This window comes from Toxorhynchites rutilus, chromosome 2 (genome assembly GCF_029784135.1).
Source record: "Toxorhynchites rutilus septentrionalis strain SRP chromosome 2, ASM2978413v1, whole genome shotgun sequence".
Classification (NCBI taxonomy): domain Eukaryota; kingdom Metazoa; phylum Arthropoda; class Insecta; order Diptera; family Culicidae; genus Toxorhynchites; species Toxorhynchites rutilus.
Genome location: NC_073745.1, coordinates 61,099,340 through 61,119,207, shown reverse-complemented (window position 1 = coordinate 61,119,207; position 19,868 = coordinate 61,099,340). Strand labels below are relative to the sequence as shown.

General features: G+C 38.4%; 1 protein-coding gene across 9 annotated transcripts in view; it reads left to right on the top strand.

The window, feature by feature from the left end:
- The window catches only part of LOC129771049 (whirlin), a 550,739-nt gene that overhangs the window by 476,539 nt on the left and 54,332 nt on the right, over positions 1–19,868 (top strand). For 8 of the 9 annotated variants that reach the window (XM_055774327.1, XM_055774325.1, XM_055774333.1 and 5 more), the window contains 3 exons: positions 17,472–17,590; positions 17,733–17,985; positions 18,454–18,522. In XM_055774327.1, the coding sequence (XP_055630302.1) occupies positions 17,472–17,590; positions 17,733–17,985; positions 18,454–18,522 (441 nt within the window). The remainder of the gene's footprint in view (positions 1–17,471; positions 17,591–17,732; positions 17,986–18,453; positions 18,523–19,868) is intronic. The other variant, XM_055774334.1, reaches the window with a different exon arrangement.

The following is a 19,868-nucleotide window of genomic DNA, read 5'->3' as shown; positions in this document are numbered from 1 at the left end:
TATTTTTCTTGAAAGATGAGGCCGTCTTACATAACATATCTCGATTTCAGAGATGCATTTTTTTTCGTTTTTGAGATATGATTCTTCAAAGTTAACCGGTGGTCCGAAAAATCCTTTTTCCCCTTGAGAACGTATGGAACGTATGGAATATATATATATATATATATATATATATATATATATATATATATATATATATATATATATATATATATATATATATATATATATATATATATATATATATATATATATATATATATATATATATATATATATATATATATATATATATATATATATATATATATATATATATATATATATATATATATATATATATAAGTAATGACCGAAGTGGCGATTACAATATAAAAAATAAATTTATTTTCGCTAAATTTAAAGATTACACATCAACGTTCATACTAAGACTAAATGCTATCTTCTGTTCCCTGCCTTTTTATAATGTCGGTATCTCGCGTCAGCAGATTCCTTGTTATCCGTACGGTCGCGTTGTTTCCAGATCGGGTTCCTTTGAATGATGTCGCGTGGTCAGCCGTTGTCGTCAGTTGTTATGGCTCGCGATTGTCTTGATGGGAGGTCTCTGGATGCAATCTGATCCTGGTTGCATCGGTTGTTATGATTCGTTGTTGCTCTAAGTGGTCGTGTGGGGTACATCTGGTCGTAACGTATATATATATATATATATATATATATATATATATATATATATATATATACTTTTTTTTTTTTTTTTTGACATGAATTCTTTAGAACCAATTTCTAAACTTTTTCTCATCATAACATTGTTCTATGGGCAGAATACAACAAATACAACAAAATGAAGATGGCTCAAAAGGGACCTTTCCTTCATCGGATTTTGCGATTAGTAACACATTTGGCCTTTTGACGTAGGACTACGTCTAACCGGAAGATATAGGGGGTGAAATGGAAATCTAGGCACTGAACCAGTAGGAAAAAATGCAAGATTTGGAACGCTTATAACTGGAGCATTTCTCAATAGATCGCAAAGGTTTTTGCATCAATTGATAGGAAATATATCTACGCGTCTATCATAACGAATAACATTTCATTTTTCTTGAGATAAATAATTGAATAATTGTGAAATATCAAGCATTGTCCAAATGCACTATGTGTCCATTTTTGATTGGTCCATTTTGTGCTCCTCAAATCGTACCGACCAAAACGGGCAACCAGAGCAGCAGCGAAATAGAAAGAAGCACGATTGGGAAGAAAATGAACGAAACATTGGTCGCTGTCTCACACATGCGTAATTCTCGAGCCAGCCAGTCAGCTTAAAAATCCCCGCTCCGCTGCCGTAACGATCATTCTTTGTGTGGACACCGACTGGACAACATCGTTGCTGGACGAGCTAGACGGCGAGGGATCGAGTGCCTTTCTCAAGGCAAGAGGGCGGAGGTGGTAGCGCTGGAGTAGAGTAGAGTAGAGTTTTCAAAGGGCCTTTCTCAAGGCTAGAAACGAATGAACTGCAAAAGTTTAAAGTCTCTATAATACAATACCTTCCTTCCTTCCGTAACGATCATTCTCATTCAAACCGTACACCACATCGGTTCGCATCACAACACATCAACAAGCCAACCCAAGCAGCCATGTCTGGACATGGCAAAGGAGGAAAAGTGAAGGGAAAAGCAAAATCCCGCTCGAACCGTGTTGATCTGGAGTTCCCCGCAAGGGTAGCTAGGCCGAGCGCGTTAGTACCAGCCGTATGGCACCCGCCATGTTTTTGATGCCAACATCTCAAACGTCAGAAGTATTTGTTTTCTTCAAAACAGCGATCCGCGTTGACGGCAGTGAGCTTCGTTTACTAGTTTAGGGAAGCGTCAAAGAATAGCTGATTTTCAGTCGAAATGAACGTTTTCAAAATTAAAATTATGAATGAAAATTAGCTTTTCCATATCAAATTAGTATTCTGTTTAAATAAAAAACATTTTTGTTTGCAGGTGGTGAAAAAGTATCATACGAAAATTGTTTATGAAGACAATTTTATATTATAAAGAAAAAAATCAGCAACAATGTTGGAATTGTATGACCATGTGGTTGAATGAAAGTCAGAAATATGTGTTTCTAATAATTAAACAACATAATGTGAAAATTTTCATTCAAATTTTCAGGGATCGAGTGCCTTTCTCAAGGCAAGAGGGCGGAGGTGGTAGCTCTGGAGTAGAGTAATAGAGTAGAGTAGAGTTTTCAAAGGGCTAGAGACGAATGAACTGCAAAAGTTTAAAGTCTCTATAATACAAGTCTTTCCTTCCTTCAAATTTTAAAATTTGAAAACCGGCTCCGTGTCTTCTAATCTGGTAGAGATTACACTAACGATTTTGGGACCCAAATTATGGCTCTAACTTGAAGTCGCCACCAGACGTCGACGTCATCGCGAATTACCAATTTACCACCATCTGACATATCGTGATGTCGATGATGAACTTTGACAGCAGAGGGATAGTGAGATAGGCGGTGACGGTAGGTAGAGTGAGATAGCTATAATCGTGTCATACACCTGGTTAGTACCAGTGCACCAGTCCACCTAGCTGGCGTTATATAGTTTCGGCCGCCGAAGTTATCGAGTTAGCTGGCAAAGCTGCTCACGACGATAAGAAAACCCGCATTCGGAACAGAACACATTCGGTTCGGTGGACATCAAGACAACAGGCAGTTGCAGCGAGTGGCGAGTGGCAAACGCAATCGCAAAACGGCATCAGGTAGCAGAAGAAAAAAGTTTGTTCTTTCTACAAACTGCTTTGGTGGCAAATCCAGAACAAGGCGACATCGAGGGCGTTCGAAATGGTTTTTTTCAAAACCACGAGTACTAAGTTTTCTAAATTGGAACCATTCCATAAAACGAGGCGCTTTTCAGGGCCATTAAACCTTCCAAAAAAGAGTTTAGGAAATACAGTTCAATGCTTTCTAAAATAATATCCAAAATAATAATAAAACACATTGATTTTTTCATAATTTGTTTGCCAGGATATGATGAGTATGTGAATTTGGCAGTTGTTCTGAGCGTATTGATTTTCACCAATTCTTAAATTGCTTCTAGATTGAAAGTACAGTAATTTACACTTATCTAGACATTTAGCTAATTGGACGGACCTGTAATGCGACATATTAAGTTGGACATTTTTGTAAACATAGAGTGCGGGGTCCAAATTATGACCCCACATTGAAAGTCGACACTGTACCACTGTCATCGCAAATGTTCAATTATAGACTAAAATTGCCTCCGATCCGACACTGAATGGTGCTTCGGCACGTCGCGTTAAATGTAATTTACTGTACAACATGTCGCAAGCAGGATGGGAAAACATTTTTCAACTGTGAAAGCTGTGGTGAGTGGCAAACGCAATAGTTAAACTGGAAGGTTTAGCCGAACAAGATGGGGATATCGAGTGATAACAAATCAATAAACTCTTTAGATTGAAGATAATTTTGTGATCCTGAAAAGGACCCTTTTTAGCCTGCATGTGAATCCAACGAGCGAACAAATCGTAATGAATGTATTTTTTTGCCATCGCTCCCTTTTAACGCTCATTCGTTCGTCTCGTTGGACTCGCCCCTCTGGCTGAGTCTGCCGATTTGTCTCTATCCTGTGAGTGTGTACCGCTAGAGTATAGAACACGCGGACCCCAAAAAAATATCTTATTTCCCGCACCACTTAGTTTCCAACAACGATGAAAATTTGAAATTTTCATTACTTTGTTTTTATCAGAGATCGAAATGCTCGCCGATTTGAGACGAAAAACATCCTTTCCACCCACAGAGAAACATAGCTGAAAATATAGGAGGCGAGAGAATATTATACGCTCACTTCGATTCTCGCGAGAAACGCAGAGCCGATTTTTATTTTTCGGTGAGTTATGATTGCCGAAAAATGGTCTCATTTTCAGTGACTCCTTGATGCCGACAATGGTTTTCCTGAAAAGGACCCTTTTTAGCCTGCATGTGAATCCAACGAGCGAACAAATCGTAATGAATGTATTTTTTTGCCATCGCTCCCTTTTAACGCTCATTCGTTCGTCTCGTTGGACTCGCCCCTCTGGCTGAGTCTGCCGATTTGTCTCTATCCTGTGAGTGTGTACCGCTAGAGTATAGAACACGCGGACCCCAAAAAAATATCTTATTTTCTTTCAAACCGTAAACCCGTGTGGTTGTACGGCATCGGCATCGTGGACGTAACAAAGGAGGACAAGTTAAGGGAAAGGCAAAGTCCCACTTGAACCGTGCAGGTGTGCAGTTCCCTGTTGGTCGCATTCACTGATTGCTCCGCAAGGGTAACTAGGCCGAACGGATTGGTGCCGGAGCACCAGTATACCTAACAGCGATTATAGAGTTTCGGCCGTCGAAGTGCTCGAGTTGGCTTGCAAAGCTGCTCACGACAATCAGAAAACCCGCATCAAGAACAGAGCAGCTTCGGTTCGGCGCTCATCAAGGCAACAATTAGTTTCAATGAGTGGCAAAGTGTTTCTCCGGCACGTCGCATTAAATGTAATTTACTGAACAACATGTCACAAGCTGGATGGGAAGAAATTTTCCAACTGTGAAAGCTGTTTCGAGTGGCAAACGCAATAGCTAAACAGGAAGGTTTAACCGAACAAGATGGGAATATCGAGTGATAACAAAAACACAACACCAAAGGTTCTTTTCAGAACCATCAACATATTCATAAAGAGTAAACAGTAAACTAATCCATTTTTCAGGTAGATAGGTAGGTATTCACGTAGGAGAAGAAAATAAAACAATATATTTAAAATATATATTTAACAAAAGCTGCCCCCTTTGTATAGTCCTACGTCACTCCGGTTATGTCCCCGACATTACCCACCCGTCTTTTTACCATTTTTATCTATATAGATAGATGGATAGAAAATATAGGAATGCGTTGTTTTGCCTGAAAATCCATTTCCACTTTCGAATCAACTTCGCTAGTGCAAATATCGAATGGCCTAAGAACGCTCATCATGATGTAATTTTAGGTCAAATGGGAATTAATTTTTTCAAATTTTCCGACATTCCTTCAGAGTTTTCCGATTTTTCTCTCCACTATATTGATCTACGGGAAGAGACGAATACAACAAAAAAAGAAGGCTAAAATCGGGCCATCCCTTTTTCGGGTTTCCCGCTTACGAACAGATTTGGTTTTGCATTTTCATATATATAGATAGATACAGGCTTAGAGTGCGATGTTGGAGGGATGCTCATGAACTGGGATGAAACGATCTCCGTTATCGCTTGGATGTAGTTAATCTTAGTATTATTCAAAGATGTTCATTGTCGTTTGCTCAAAAGAGACCCCTCTAGGAGAGTCATTTTTAAAGAAATTAGCGACGCACATGATGCCCTCCACACGTTTGCTAAAAAATGAATCGCTTGGCGCTGGTAGCGCTAATTCAGTTTAGTTGGTTTGTCGCCGGTCGTTCTTGATATTATCGGGAAATTCCAATCTGATATAAACTAAATATGAAAACTTTTTATGTATTAAAACTATGGAAAAATATCATACGGTGAGTCAAATATATTTGATGTGATGTATTCAGCCTCTCATTTTTCATAAACCTGTAAAATATTGTTATATGAAAAAAGTCTGCAGCAAAAATTAAAAGTATTTTACAGATATGTCTGTGAATTTACAAACATATCTGTAAATCTGGCATCTCTGGTGGTATGAGAATTTATTGCAAGAAATCACTTGAAAAAATGCATGAATTTGCATGAAAATGAAGTGAATTGAGCCCGCACCACTTAGTTTCCAACAACGATGAAAATTTGAAATTTTCATTACTTTGTTTTTATCAGAGATCGAAATGCTCGCCGATTTGAGACGAAAAACATCCTTTCCACCCACAGAGAAACATAGCTGAAAATATAGGAGGCGAGAGAATATTATACGCTCACTTCGATTCTCGCGAGAAACGCAGAGCCGATTTTTATTTTTCGGTGAGTTATGATTGCCGAAAAATGGTCTCATTTTCAGTGACTCCTTGATGCCGATAATGGTTTTTCACTTCTTTAGTACAGCTGAAAACATGCGGCAATATTGGGTTTCAGGACGCTGCTCTAACAGACTAATGTTGGTAAAGTTAGCTTTGATTTTTCGCTCCATATTTTCAGTACCAAATGAGAGACGAAAAAGCATTCTCGTTGAACTTCCGAGATAGAGATTTTCAACATCTCTTTCTCTCTGAAAAATAATTTTCGGTGAAAAGGAAGAGACGAAAATATCAACAATACACAGTTCATCGAAAACTAGATTGATTGAATGAATATTTATCGAGCAGCCGAGCGAGAATTTCGATCTCTGGTTTTTATACTTTACTACATCATATTTGTTGACTGTTTTTGTTTTGTTTTAATTAATTTATTTATAATGAAGAAAACTTCTAATGGAGAAACGCTTATTATTTGCTCAAACAGAACATGCCTATTATTGACCAACTTACCCCGTGTGTGTTAAATAAATGAAAAATGTCAAATAAATGATTTTCTGGTTATTTTTTATTGAATGAGTAAAATTTAAGCTTCATTGTGGTACATAACATTCTAACGCAAATCTTCGTACAACAAAGTTATAGCCAAATTTATTTAAAAAATGACCAACTAGCCCCGCCCTACCCTACTAAACACGAAAGTTCGCAGAGTTAAGATACGGATATAAATTGTATACAAAATTGTATACAAAACTGTAGGATATTTTCCACAATCACGTTGATTTTCAGAAAGTTTACTTTTTGTTTCATAATAATATATTATAATAATATATTATATGATTATATGATTATATGATAAATAAAAAAAGGTATCTAAAGTGATTGGTTAACCCTTCATAAGGCCGGGGAAACAAGGCAAGCTATCGACTCAAACTTCATAGAACACTATCCTTACATGAGGAAGAAAACATATTTACCTTTGATAAAAAATAAACTATCGAAGCAGTCAAAAAAATTGGTGGCAATATACAGTAATCGTTCGCTAACTGGTTCTGGTTTAACTGGTCTGCTTTTTAACTGGGCGAACGTTTACTGGTCCTTGGACAAGTAAAAAAAAACAAAATTTCGCAAACAATCGACACCATATTCAAATGGAAGATTTGCTGTGAGTGGCATTCGAATGTAATTTGAAATGTTATGAAAATTGATATTATTTTCGAATGACAAAAACATTGATTGAATAACAGAAAACAAATTTCCTCAAATTTAATTTCATACCTGTTGTGGCACTCAATGCGAAACTTACATTGGAATCCTTTTGTTTATCCAATTTTATGATCAACGCGGACCAAACAATTCATTGAAGTTCCCCTCGATTTTATTTGACATTTTACATGCCGGACCAGTTAAAACGCGAACGTCGATAACTGGTCTTCCCAATGTTTACTGTATTTACCACTCCCCGTTAACCCCAACAACACTGTTTGCCGCTGCCTTGTAAAATCACTTCATTGCGCCTTTGGTTATGCAAAAAATAAACAATATTTTTTCAATAGGTTATGGACAACCCTTGTGGAATTAACACAATTAATTCTCTGCAAGGCAACGAGTCGACTCCAACCTCAGAGAACATAATCCTTACATGAGCAATAGGGTGTCAATGAAAGTATGGGAAAAAATCAACCCTAAAATTTCAAAAAGTTATCGTATACAAAATGTTCACCACTTCGAAAAAACACCCTATGCCGAATTTCAGCTCAATCGGACTTGAGGGAGAGTGGCGCAAAGCGGTCAAAGTTTGAGTATTTTGAAAATGAAAAAATTGCCCAAGGGTAAAGTAACGGAAATCGGAGTTTTCGAAAAAAAAAAAGTTGATGCCAAATGTCTTGAAGTTGCATGAAACTCAAGTGTCATCTCGAGATCTAATGTCATCTCGATTTTTTTTTTGTCAAAAATCTAAAATTTTTCGCCACTCTCCCTTAAGCCCGATTGAGCTGACATTCCGTGTTTTTCCGAGGTGGTAAGCATTTTTTATGGGGTAACTTTTTGAAATTCGAGATGACCATTTTCATTGGCACCCAAATGAGCAATATCACACATTTACCTTTGAAAAAAAAATTAACCATTGAAACAGTTGAAAAATTGGTGGCAATTTAGGTGCCACGGCCCGTTAACTCCAAAAACACTCCACTTTATTGCGCCTATAGTTATGCCAAAAACAAAACGATATTTCTAGTGCAGTGGAAAAACCTTTTTTTATATAGAGTGCGAAAGATAACTTTCATCCTTTAACGGGCCGTGGAAACTAGGCAACGAATCGACTACAACTACAGAGAATATAATCCTTACATGAGGAATAACATATATTTACATTTGAAAAAAAAATTAACTATTGAAACAGTTGACCAAATGAGTTTAACTCAATTAAAGAAATATTGAAGCTCAAGCCATTGAAAATGCTTCATCCTCAACAAGATGATCTTTACTGGAATTCGTTGTTAAACGTAATCTAGGAAGGTTCACCTACGACCGAAAACGAACAGTGAAGCGATCTTTGAATCATTCGAATCATTCGATGACCATATCTATTTCATTGTTTTTGTACAACGTTATCGGTTATTTCAAGTCATAGAAAAAACTTTGTTCTACAAAGAAGTCTCAAATAACTAGGACTACAACATTGTCGAATTATGTTTAACTCTATCTATGAAGATAAGAAACTTAGATTTTTTATTTCATCGAATATTTTGGTCACTCTATTTTTGATAACATAAAAAATGAGCGCTCTATCGTATGTAACAACTTTGTCTAGAGAATAACTGTCGAGCTCTAAATGCTAATTTCCATATAAATACATTTCCTGGACCATTGTGCATTGGTTTCACAGGACATATAAATATTCACCACTGAACACTAATTTTCTAGCAAGCAAAATAATAAATCGGTGCTCGTCGTTCCCGTTCGTTGTTCAACATGAAGTTTTACCTGTGTGTATAGAGTAAAAAATGTAAAAATGAGTATACATAATTTAAGGTAATGTAAAACGCTGATTTAAGTTTTTATAATTGTCCAATAGTTCATTGTTTCAATAATCTGGAGAGTGGCCGTCTTACCCCGGGTGGCTCTGCCGTCCTGCCGGCCACCAAAAAATTGAATATCACCGAAAAAGTGCACCCGTGGCCGAGTGGTTAGCGTCTCACATTATCATGCCGGGTGTTCGGGTTCGATTCCCGTTCTGGCCGGGGGATTTTTCGTCAAAGAAATTTCCTTCGACTTGCACTGTGGTCATGCGTATTCAAGAGCTTGCCCCTCGGAATACATTTAAGGCGTGTTATTTGGCTTAAGAAATCTCGACCAAGTATTAATAAATGACGCTAGTTAATGCATACGTTGAGACGGCAAAAGTTCCACAAGGGAACGTTAACGCCATTCAAGAAGAAGAATATCACCGAATCGTTCGCCCTATCACATGTTTCTTTTCATACACAGTACAACCCCGATTATCCGCGGAATAGTCTGGCAAGGCCACTGCAGATTACGAAAATCGCGAATGACTTAATAAATGAATAAAAATGAGATGTGAACACAGAAAAATATAATTTAGCACGATAAATATGTTTTATCAATACAGGAACCATTATCCATCTGGAAGGTCGTATACACCAGTGAATAAACAATGTGAAAGCCACGACCAAAACAGAAGAGCAAAAGTTTACCACTCACTTATAAATTTCGGGAAAGTTCAAAGAATTACTATGGAACTCATTTCCGCGAATAAACCGGACCGCGGATAATCGGGGTACCACTGTTCCTGAATTTGTTACATCATTGTACGCCCTTCCTCAAATAAAGGGGAGTGAAACATTTCAATTGATGAATTAGTTGCACTATTTCACGTCAGAGTACACTGCGGATGTGTTTCTAGATCTGTTCATTCGATGTTTATCAAACTCATCGAAAAGTTTAGTGAAGAAGCATCGGAGCCAGGGTTACCATATCTACAGAATAATCACGGTAACGGTATTGAATTAAAGAGACTTTAAACTCTGAGAGTTCATTCGTCTCTTAAAGAATAATCAGCATTTCTACAGATTTTTTGTTTTTTTGAAACCAAGGATCTGTAGCGATTTTTATAAAAAGGTCGATCTTGATGACTCGATTTTCTAAACGGATCGATCTTTGAAAAAATCAAAAGCCTTTTTTCCAATTTATTTAATTATTCCATATAAGTGTCGTCTTTTCTTTGAACAGGGAATGAAAATTTCATATTTCTTTTCAAACATCAAAAGCGTTTTGTTTTGTTTTAGCATTAAGACCAAAAAAAAAAATCATTATTTTTCCATTTACAGATTTTGTTTCACTGGCTGCGGTGATGTTTTTTGTGTTTTGTCTCGATATTCCAAGTTTTTTTTTTTCAAGAGTCTAAACGAAAAAGGGGTATTTCGACGAATTGCGCCGAAGTACCCCTTTTTCACAAACGAACTTAAGGATTATGAGACCAACGCGGCATATGTGATTCATAAGAATCGGTGGCCCATAGCGGTATTTAGATTTAGCCATTTTTTTTTGAAACACATGTTTGAAATCACAGGTAGATATGATTAGGCAAAGCATATCCACTTCCAAATCCATGCTGAACTAGGTGGTGCAGGAATCCAGCCGCTCAAGAAATTTGGGTTGCAGAAGGAGCTATTGCATTCCATACAATGAAATAAATAAATTTCATGTGTTTTTATTTATTTATATCGCAAAGAATCCCAATGGTTTGATAATAATGGTAACTGTGACAAGTGTTCTGATTTTTTCAACTACGATCAGATGGTATCTCTATTCCGCGAGTCCGCTGTCAGCATTTGTACGGAAGTAAATCGTAGAAGGAACAAACTTACTTTATCAGCTAGCTTAATGAAGCTTAATGATACAAATGTTGATATCAGGTTTATAAAATTTGTTAGGGGGTATTTGGTGGGACTGAAATCACAAAAACGCTGAAAACGAATCTACAAAAAAGTTTTCTAAGATCGAAAAAAATCGAAACGAAAAAATCGCGATTTTTTTGAATATAAACAAAACATCGGACATCAGAATGAAAAAGATCGATGTTCTAAATATCGATCCAAGTTTGCCCCATTCTACTGTAGTTACTGATTACAGATTTTTTGGTTTCATACATAATTTGCAGTTTTTTTTAAATAAAGTTCGAATATTAGTTTGCCAATAATGTTTTTCCAATCTCATTTATTTGTATCATATAGCGTTAGAATCAGTCTGAATTCGGGTGACGAAACGGTGATTATTACCTTGCTTGAGGCAGTTTACAGCAGCCATTGGACGATTCGAATTCTTTTTGGCTAACAAAATGTTCTATTCGTACTACAAAAGTACAAAGCTCGCTACATAAAGTAAAAAGTATTAGCGGAACTGAGGGGAATCTGGTCATCAAATTTGGCTATAACTTTGTAGTACGAAGTTTTGCGTTAGAATGTTATATACCACAATAAAGCTTACTTTTTACCCTTTCAATGAAAAATACCCAGAGAATCATTTATTTGACATTTTTCTTCTATTTAACGTCTTTATATCTCAGAATAAATTGACCAACTAACCCCACTCACGGGGTAAGTTGGTCAATAATAGGCATGTTCTTTTTTGAGCAAATAATAAGCGGTTTTCCATTCGAAGTTTCCTTTATTATAAATGAATTAATTAAATCAAAACAAAAACAGTTAACTAATATCATGTAGTCAAGTGAGAAAAGAAATTAAAGAAAATTTTCAATTCTCGTCGTCGTTGGAAATTAGTCAGGCAATCTTTTCTAGCGATTTCGTCTCTCTTTGACTTTGTGGCACACCACAGATGCCAGGTTTGAAGACATGTCTTCATTTTGAAGGCATTTGATTTTGTGAATACATTTTGAAGAAATTATGAAATATGTGAAGACATTTCAGTATGATAGTGAACGGGGATTTTGAAAAGATATCATTTCCATGAAATTCTATATAGGCCAATAGGCCGAAGGTATCGTCAAAAAAAAAAAAATAGGGCATTAGTCTCAGCAAGCGAAGCGGCCTAAATACATATTGTCTCAAGAAGACATTAGTTCATTTGCGTTCGAAAATTCGGATGGGCCTATACTATACAATAGATTAACCTAGGTCTTTGAAACGATCACTTCACATATCGGAGGTTTTCCGGTTACATACCTTTTCTACAATTAGTTTCATGGATATAGTTTGTGTTACAACCAAAACTTCAAAGCTGAAATGAACAAATGGAGTTCCGCTTTTGTGTTTTTCTGTGATGAACTTTCCTCCGATATTATGGTGAAGACATTTGAAGACATTTTCGCGTACCATGTGAAGACATTCGAAAAAAAAAATCACCTGGCATCCCTGCGGCGCATAACCGGTTTCTTGCTTGCATTTGTTCTGATGACATTTGTACCGTTCGCCTCAAAGCATATTAGAATAACCTCCAGGTAAGCTATATTACTCGATGCATTTTGTGAGTTCTGATATTCAATGATAGCGTTTAGTATATTTAATGAAAATTTAACAGCAAAAAATACAAATATGACAATTATATTGCAAGTGGTTTGTGCGGTGGTTGGTATCAGATTGTCTCGTTTCAAATACACTGGGTTTAGCAGTAAAACATAAGCTCTCTATATTTGTTTATAGCTTGCGTAACGAAACGCAGTATACCTGAAAATTTTATATGCGTTGCTCTCAAACGCGCAACTAGCCCCTCTATATACGAAAAAAGAATATTCATGAAAATTCAATAAAAATAATTTTAAAAGCGATTTCCATCAACATTTAAAACTAATACATACATGAAACTTTTGTTTTACGTTAGAACCGATTTTTTCATGATTATTTACCATTTTCAGAACCAATTTTATAATGCGCAAACAGTGAATGATTTTTGGAAAAATAGGCCATCATGTTCGTATTTTTTAAACCTGCTTATTAAAAAGAAAATTTCCAATTTGCTTATTTCATTGCATCAGCAATTCGCTATTTCTCATCTAGAACGCTAAGTTTTTGGACGCTCAGATTCCAAGATATCGTCACTAACCAACTTACCCCTATGACCAAGTAGCCCCGCCCTACCCCAAATTTTTCATTATTAGGAAAAATAAGTTGAAAAATCGAACATTTTTTTTAGTGAGGAGGTAAAGTGATCAACTGTGGGGGGCACAGTGGTCACTCGCACATTTCACGCTAGAAGGGATAGATTAATGCGTGTTTTCTTGGCCAAATTTGTTTAAATCATTATTTAAATAGTAGGTACATGTATGAAATCAGCCAGACCTATTCACCTAGAGTCGTAATTAAAATTTTCTCATTCGTACAAAACTGTAGTAGGAAACACATAACGGTTTTCATAATGAGGGTTGGTTTTGGTTGGGGTGGCATATTTTTCCTGGGTCAAATTCACAAAAGGGATCCCTCTAGTAGCAGAAGGTGTTAAGGTATATCGCCTTTTGAAAACTGAACATTGTCAGTAGTAATCCTCCACTGACCACTTTGCCCCCCAAACAACGAAATGCGAAATATGCTAAATAATCGCTGAAATTGAACAAAATATCTATTCGCCTCTCCATAATATGTGAGCAGTCGTCCAAACTGTTGATTTGTCGGAAATATCAGGTTAAATAAGCTAAATTTCACTAGAAATTCCTTAAATTCAAAACGCACAAAACTGCGGCCGAATAACTACCGGGAGAGCAATTTTTGTTTTTATTTATATTTTTACATGCAACAGCTCCACTGAAGCACAGGGTGACTCAAAAGTCATGAAATTCTTCAAACATAAGATGACTATCAATACGGTGTCAATAGTCAATAGTTTAAAGTGACCAGACGTCCAGACGTTACGCGGGACAGTCCCGCATTTCAACAAAATGTCCCTCGTAAGATTACGTCCCGCGAAACGTCCCGCATTTGGCAAAAGGAACGAAAATGTCCCGCGAAATCAATATATTTCAATATTACAATTTTATCATGTTGATTTTCTTAAAAAATAAACCTCAAAATAAAACTTTTATTTGGCAGACTGTTCAAGAGTGCCTCCAAGAGAGCAGGTTTCATCGCACCGATAGTGGACTTTTTGTTCAGAGAGTGTCAACTGGGAACGACACAAACAAAATTGGAAAATGATTTTTTTTAAATTTCCCTATTGATCCTCAGGGATCAACGTGAGTCAGACGAAAAGTTCATCTTTGGTCCCCTAGCTCGGTCAGGGCTACACGTGTCAAATAAGCCGGAAGAACTAGTGTATACTGGACCGGAAGAGGCAGGAAGAGGTTTTTTTTCCAGTTCATTTATTTGTAAAGCTCAATCACATAAGCTTTGTGGAGCCGCCAATTCAAGATTTGTTTATACAAAATTCAACTTAAATCTATGCTTAGTAGGATTCGACCGATTACTCGCGGTTTACTCGAGGTTAGAGGGGCAAGAATTTTTGTGGGACGGGTCAGGTTAGGGATATGGATATAAGGTATCATTGTTTCAACCGAAGGTTACCTCACGCACTGTAGCATTGTGCAAAATGACCAGGGATAGCATCTGGTGTTCGACTAGCTGTCGAGGGTGTGCGAGGGTGAGATGAGGGGAAGAGGCAGGGTTGTTTGACGGAGTATCGCAAATGAAGCGCTAGGCGGCGCCGGGAAGTTGGCCAGAACCTCAATCATGGCCGATGAAAAGATGTATGTCGACGTGTTCTTTTACCTTTCCGTGACTTTGGCAGTCAGCTATCTCTCCATTTTGACCATTCGCCCGAAAATTTTCTATCGGTCGCAACTGGGGGATGTTGGGAAGCCTGGCGGTCTTCGCGACAAAATGTATCTCCAGCCGATCCATGATCCATTCTCCAGTGATCTTTTGGCATAATGGGCTGATCCCAGGTTCGGCATGAATACCACATCACCTTCGCAACTTTCGGCAAGCACTTCGTACTCGTTCCCCGTTCACCATATGACTCGAAAGAAGAGCGGTCTTGTCTTCCATTATGAGCACGAAAAGAAGTTTTTCACTGCTTTCGCCGGAAAGAAGTTATTCACCAGCACCCGAATCTACTCCTATATTTAAGGAAAATTCGTTTCAATAAATAATTTTTTGTAGTTTTTTTTCATCGCCATCCGAAAATAGTCCATTTTTTAATGCATACGTTACCACTAAAATCAATGAAAAATGGATTGGAATTTTAGAGCATTTTCGGTAATTTGAAGAAAATTGTAGAATTTGAATCGTGTTTGCCAGACTTAAATGCTCTGAATGAGCGAGTGATTTTCAGCCGTAAACAAAATCTAAACCATCGAAAAATCACAACTGAGTGACGATACTCAGAAAGAAATAATACAGATCAGGTTTAATTGCAAGGACACATGTTAACAGTCTCACGAATAAATGAGACTTGCTAAACTATGGTTTATTTTAACATAACGTATACACATAACGTTTTGTTTCTGATGTCCCGCGTTAGACCTCTGACCATCTGGTCACTTTACAATAGTTATACTACCAAACAAGCAGGTGACCGCTTTCCCCCCATTACCCCTACATGAAGCCACGGGCGGAAAGCGATGTGCGCGATTATGTAGCGTTATGTCGTCTGCTCGATCGGAATAATGGTGTAATTCGGGATTTTCGGGATTTTTTGACGTAGGACTACGTCTTTCATTTCTATACCGGGGTGTAAAATCAAAGTTTCGAAAACGAAAGCGTTACGCTGGAGACCGAGATTTTGAGCGTTAATAGCTCCCAAACAACCGAACGAAATGGTATGATAAACACTTCATTCGAAAGATAAAATGTCTACGCGTTATATACATGTCACCTTTTTGATCCAAAAACTTGTTTCAATAGCCTTCAATTTGCTTTCAAAACAGGCTATTTAAATCACCAATCGGTATATAAACGAGCGCCGCTCGGAAATACACTCAGGTATAATTGAACAGCGATTGGAGATTGTTGTCGCTGTTGTGGTGAAGCTGGCGGTGAAGTTCATCATGAAAGCGCTGATGAACGGTGTCACCAAGAGACTGTTTGTGCACGTTTGGCGAGAAGGGAATCCATCAGGAGGAGAGTGATGCCACTGAAAAAGCGACCAAGAAAGTACCAGTATCGAAAAACGGTTCCGTTTGAGGCATCGGAGCAGCCGCCACATACACATACACACGCGCGGAACTCTTTTAGTTTGGTTTGTTATCCAGCATCGAGAAGAATCTGGAAAGATGTTATCGTTGCTGAAAAATATTCTGCCAGTTCCCCTTGGAATTAAAAATTACATTCAAGCGAAACACATTTCGGCTGGTTCGTCACTTTTACTTTCATTTTTTTGAAGAATGTCGGAAGTGAGAATTGAGCTCGTGATCTCTGCGTGAGAGGTATGGATATTACCACTACGCCTGATCGCCTCCACTGTTTTCGTGAATAAAAAGTGGCGAAATATGAATTTATGATCAATAAATTGCAGTATACAATTTCTAGGGATACGTATGAGATTTTGAATCATACTAGGTCGTTAGTCAATTGAATCGGAATAAATCATTACTGGGGAACAAACTTTATTTGGAGCATTGTTATACGATTAGCGTTTGAGAAGCGTTCAATTTATGTTACTACAATATAAAATTACAATGAGGTTAAGCCCATAATTTCAGCACTAGTCTTGGTAAGCACTGGTAGATCACAATTTTATAACCATAGCTTTAGAACACGCACAGCTTGATCACAGTAGAATCTAACACTTAGTCCATACACAACCACACACACTGTCAAATATCACTAATTACGTAATAGATCTAAACATTCGGATAGAACACTTCCGTTCTGACTACATTGGCGGAAAGGCCCCACCATCTCCCGAAAACGCTCGCTGGTGGCACGTGCCTTCCCAGCCATCGGAAGCTTGAACGGAAGTGTTTATTCCGGATGCCGCAATGCCACAGCTTCGTGTAGGTAAATAATGCTCTCACTCTCTGCTCGTTTAATGCTCTTCAATCACTTTTTTAATATTTTCCTATCCGCTCACTTCTAAATCTTAACTTTTTCTTCAATTGTGCAATTGCTGTGTTCTCCTGGCTGGTATCGAAGGAGTTCCTAATTTTTGATAGTCTTTTCTAGAGTAGAAATTTTAATCTTCTGGCTGCTGTTGCTGTCGTTTTGCTCTGGATATTCACTTCCGATCATATGAATGTATATAATTGAAATTCTGATTCTGTGTAGAATAAAATGCTCCAACACACGATCTGCTCTTATTCACTTCAAGGAAAGTATTCTTGTATGCCTAGGAGGAATGGGAATGCGTTTCATTTTTCTTCGTTTATATCTTTTGTTTTGTGTAAATCAGTAGAAGTAGTGTCGCATATTTGGCCCAATCAAATGCACTGTACAAGTTCAATACTCGCATCGAAGTCCTCGCCCCGACAAAGAGTCTCCATCGCAAGAACAAACTTTCCACCAAATTTTGAGAGTGCGTCCCGTCCCATTTAATTTACAGGTGTCCGACACGGATCTGGAAGTAATCGCGGCCACTGGCCGTAATGCCTTGGATGACTCTGGCGGCGGGTTGGTGGCGACAAAGGCTGCAGCAGGAACTGTTCCGGACATTCGCAATCGGTACTCCCAGCTAATCTGAAAATTGTTCTTTTTTTGAGCTAATTAGATTTACCCACCATTTGTTTCCATTTTGATCTTCGGTCGGGAACACACATAAATCGAAATCTTGCCCAAAATTGTGACCCAAAATCGATCATCGCAGCCCACCGGCACCACTGCCGTATCGCCCCATGTCGGCCGGACCAATTCTACACCACTCATCGCGTCATCTGAACGCATCGCACAGTCATCTGGCTGACCTTGGTTCCGGGACACCGAACCGTGGGTTGGGCTTTGGTGCCACCGCCTCCTCGCCCCCGTCTGGTGGAGTTCTCGGTTTGAACCCTTTGCATCACCCGAATCGTCACAAAATATCCTCGTCCTCTAGCGATGTAGTCAAACAGTTGAAGAACAAGGTGATTTACTGAGAAAACAAAACTCAACCAAACGTGTCTATTTTGGGCCGCATCCCTGAAATTCCACACCTACACACCTTAAGCAACATTTGGGAGGTTGTTGAATATCGAGTCAAGAGAGCTAACTTCGGTACACACTAATCACAGTCACACATTTCAAGTCTGAGCTCATATGCGAACACACTTAGGACTACACTGTTCACAATCTATATATGGATAGGTAGAAACATTTTGATGTTTTTTGTGGATTCTGTAATAGATAAGAATTATAGTTTTGATGGAAATATTTTGGAAAACCATAGAAACACACTTATTTGTCGCCGAAAAAAACATACAAAACATCAACAGATCGGTCTCCGAAACTGATTTCATTTTCTAAACTCAAAAATTTTGCTATGGTCAACAACTCAATGGATCGTCGAACTAATCAGATCACCCGTTCTGTTTTTTCATAAATTTTTCTTACAGGATTACAATGATCCGTCACGACCTAGGAGAGGCAGCGAGACTCAGCTATCGAGGGCGGATTACGACTCGGTAAGAATGAACAAATAATGAAATTCTAAAAAATCCTAGTAGCTGTAAATATAGCTACTATAAAAAAAAATATGGATGAAATTAGCGTTACAGCAAAAGGAAACAAACCAATGTTGATTCGAAGTTTGATACCGTGATACTTGGATACGTTCAAAATTCCATAAAATTCATCTGGGGTTTTAGGTTTTAGAAAACAACAGAACTGCTTCCGTTAGACTACCTCCAACGCTTACCAACCCAATGAGGAGCGACCACTACCCCAACATCATCCTGGTCGATGAAAAACCTTCGGGTCCTCATTGGACGTCCACTGTGGTTGGACGACCAAGTGGACGGGCAGCTTATCACAATTACGACGACGAATTTCTGTATCATTTCCGGAAACTATGGGTCTACGGGTAGTTTTTGGAATGATTACTAAAAGCGACCAGGGAGCAGTACTATCTCTGGCGGGAGAACTGTTTCTTGGTCATCTCCTGAAGAAAAGCAGTAGTGGAATCGAGAGGGAAGGATTTATGGGCGACCACACAAACGCCACACATTTATGGGCGACCACATCAAACGCTCAGCCGTTCGGTAGAATTTTGTAGCTCATTTTTTGGGGGTTCAATACCACACACTATGAACCCCGACAAAAAATGAGCTACCGAACGGCTCGAAACGAGTGTAAGAAGATAATCCGAACAGCTTGCAGTTCTAGATGATGTGTCCATGTTAATTGTACTGGAAATCGTATAATCGAGCCTGAATGTAAACGATCCTCAAAGGCTTCCTGAGCGTTTGATCATTTCAAGTAGTCGCCAGAAACCAAAAATCGAGAACAAGGGAAACTGGAGCTCCCATTAGAAAACTCCTTGCTGAATGAGTTCTCTTCCACAGTCCCAATTTTCTCCTGTCCACCCCATGGGGATGCAGCGCATGCCAAGAATGATGCCCATTCTGATCCTATTTTATGAATAGAGTGTGTCACCGAGCCGAGGCTAACTGCCCTATTCAAGGAACTGCCGGTCAGCATCTCCCTCCGATACGAACTCGTAGTCGTCCGGAAAACTGTCACGGTACAACTGAACACTCGGTACGTAGACCATACCATCCGGTACTTGGACAGCAACCAACCCTCACTACCAGGTGGCTCAATTCTGGTGCTATCTGACTCGATCAGCGTGATGACAACACTAGATTGGGAGAGACCGATCTACTCGTGGATACAACTAATGCTCGCTGGCGCACTCCAGATTTATTTGGATACTAGGCCATTCAGGTATCCTCGGTAATGTTCACCATGCAGAAACGGGCTGACGAGCGATACTATTCACGACTCGAAGATCTTAAGACATGGATGACCA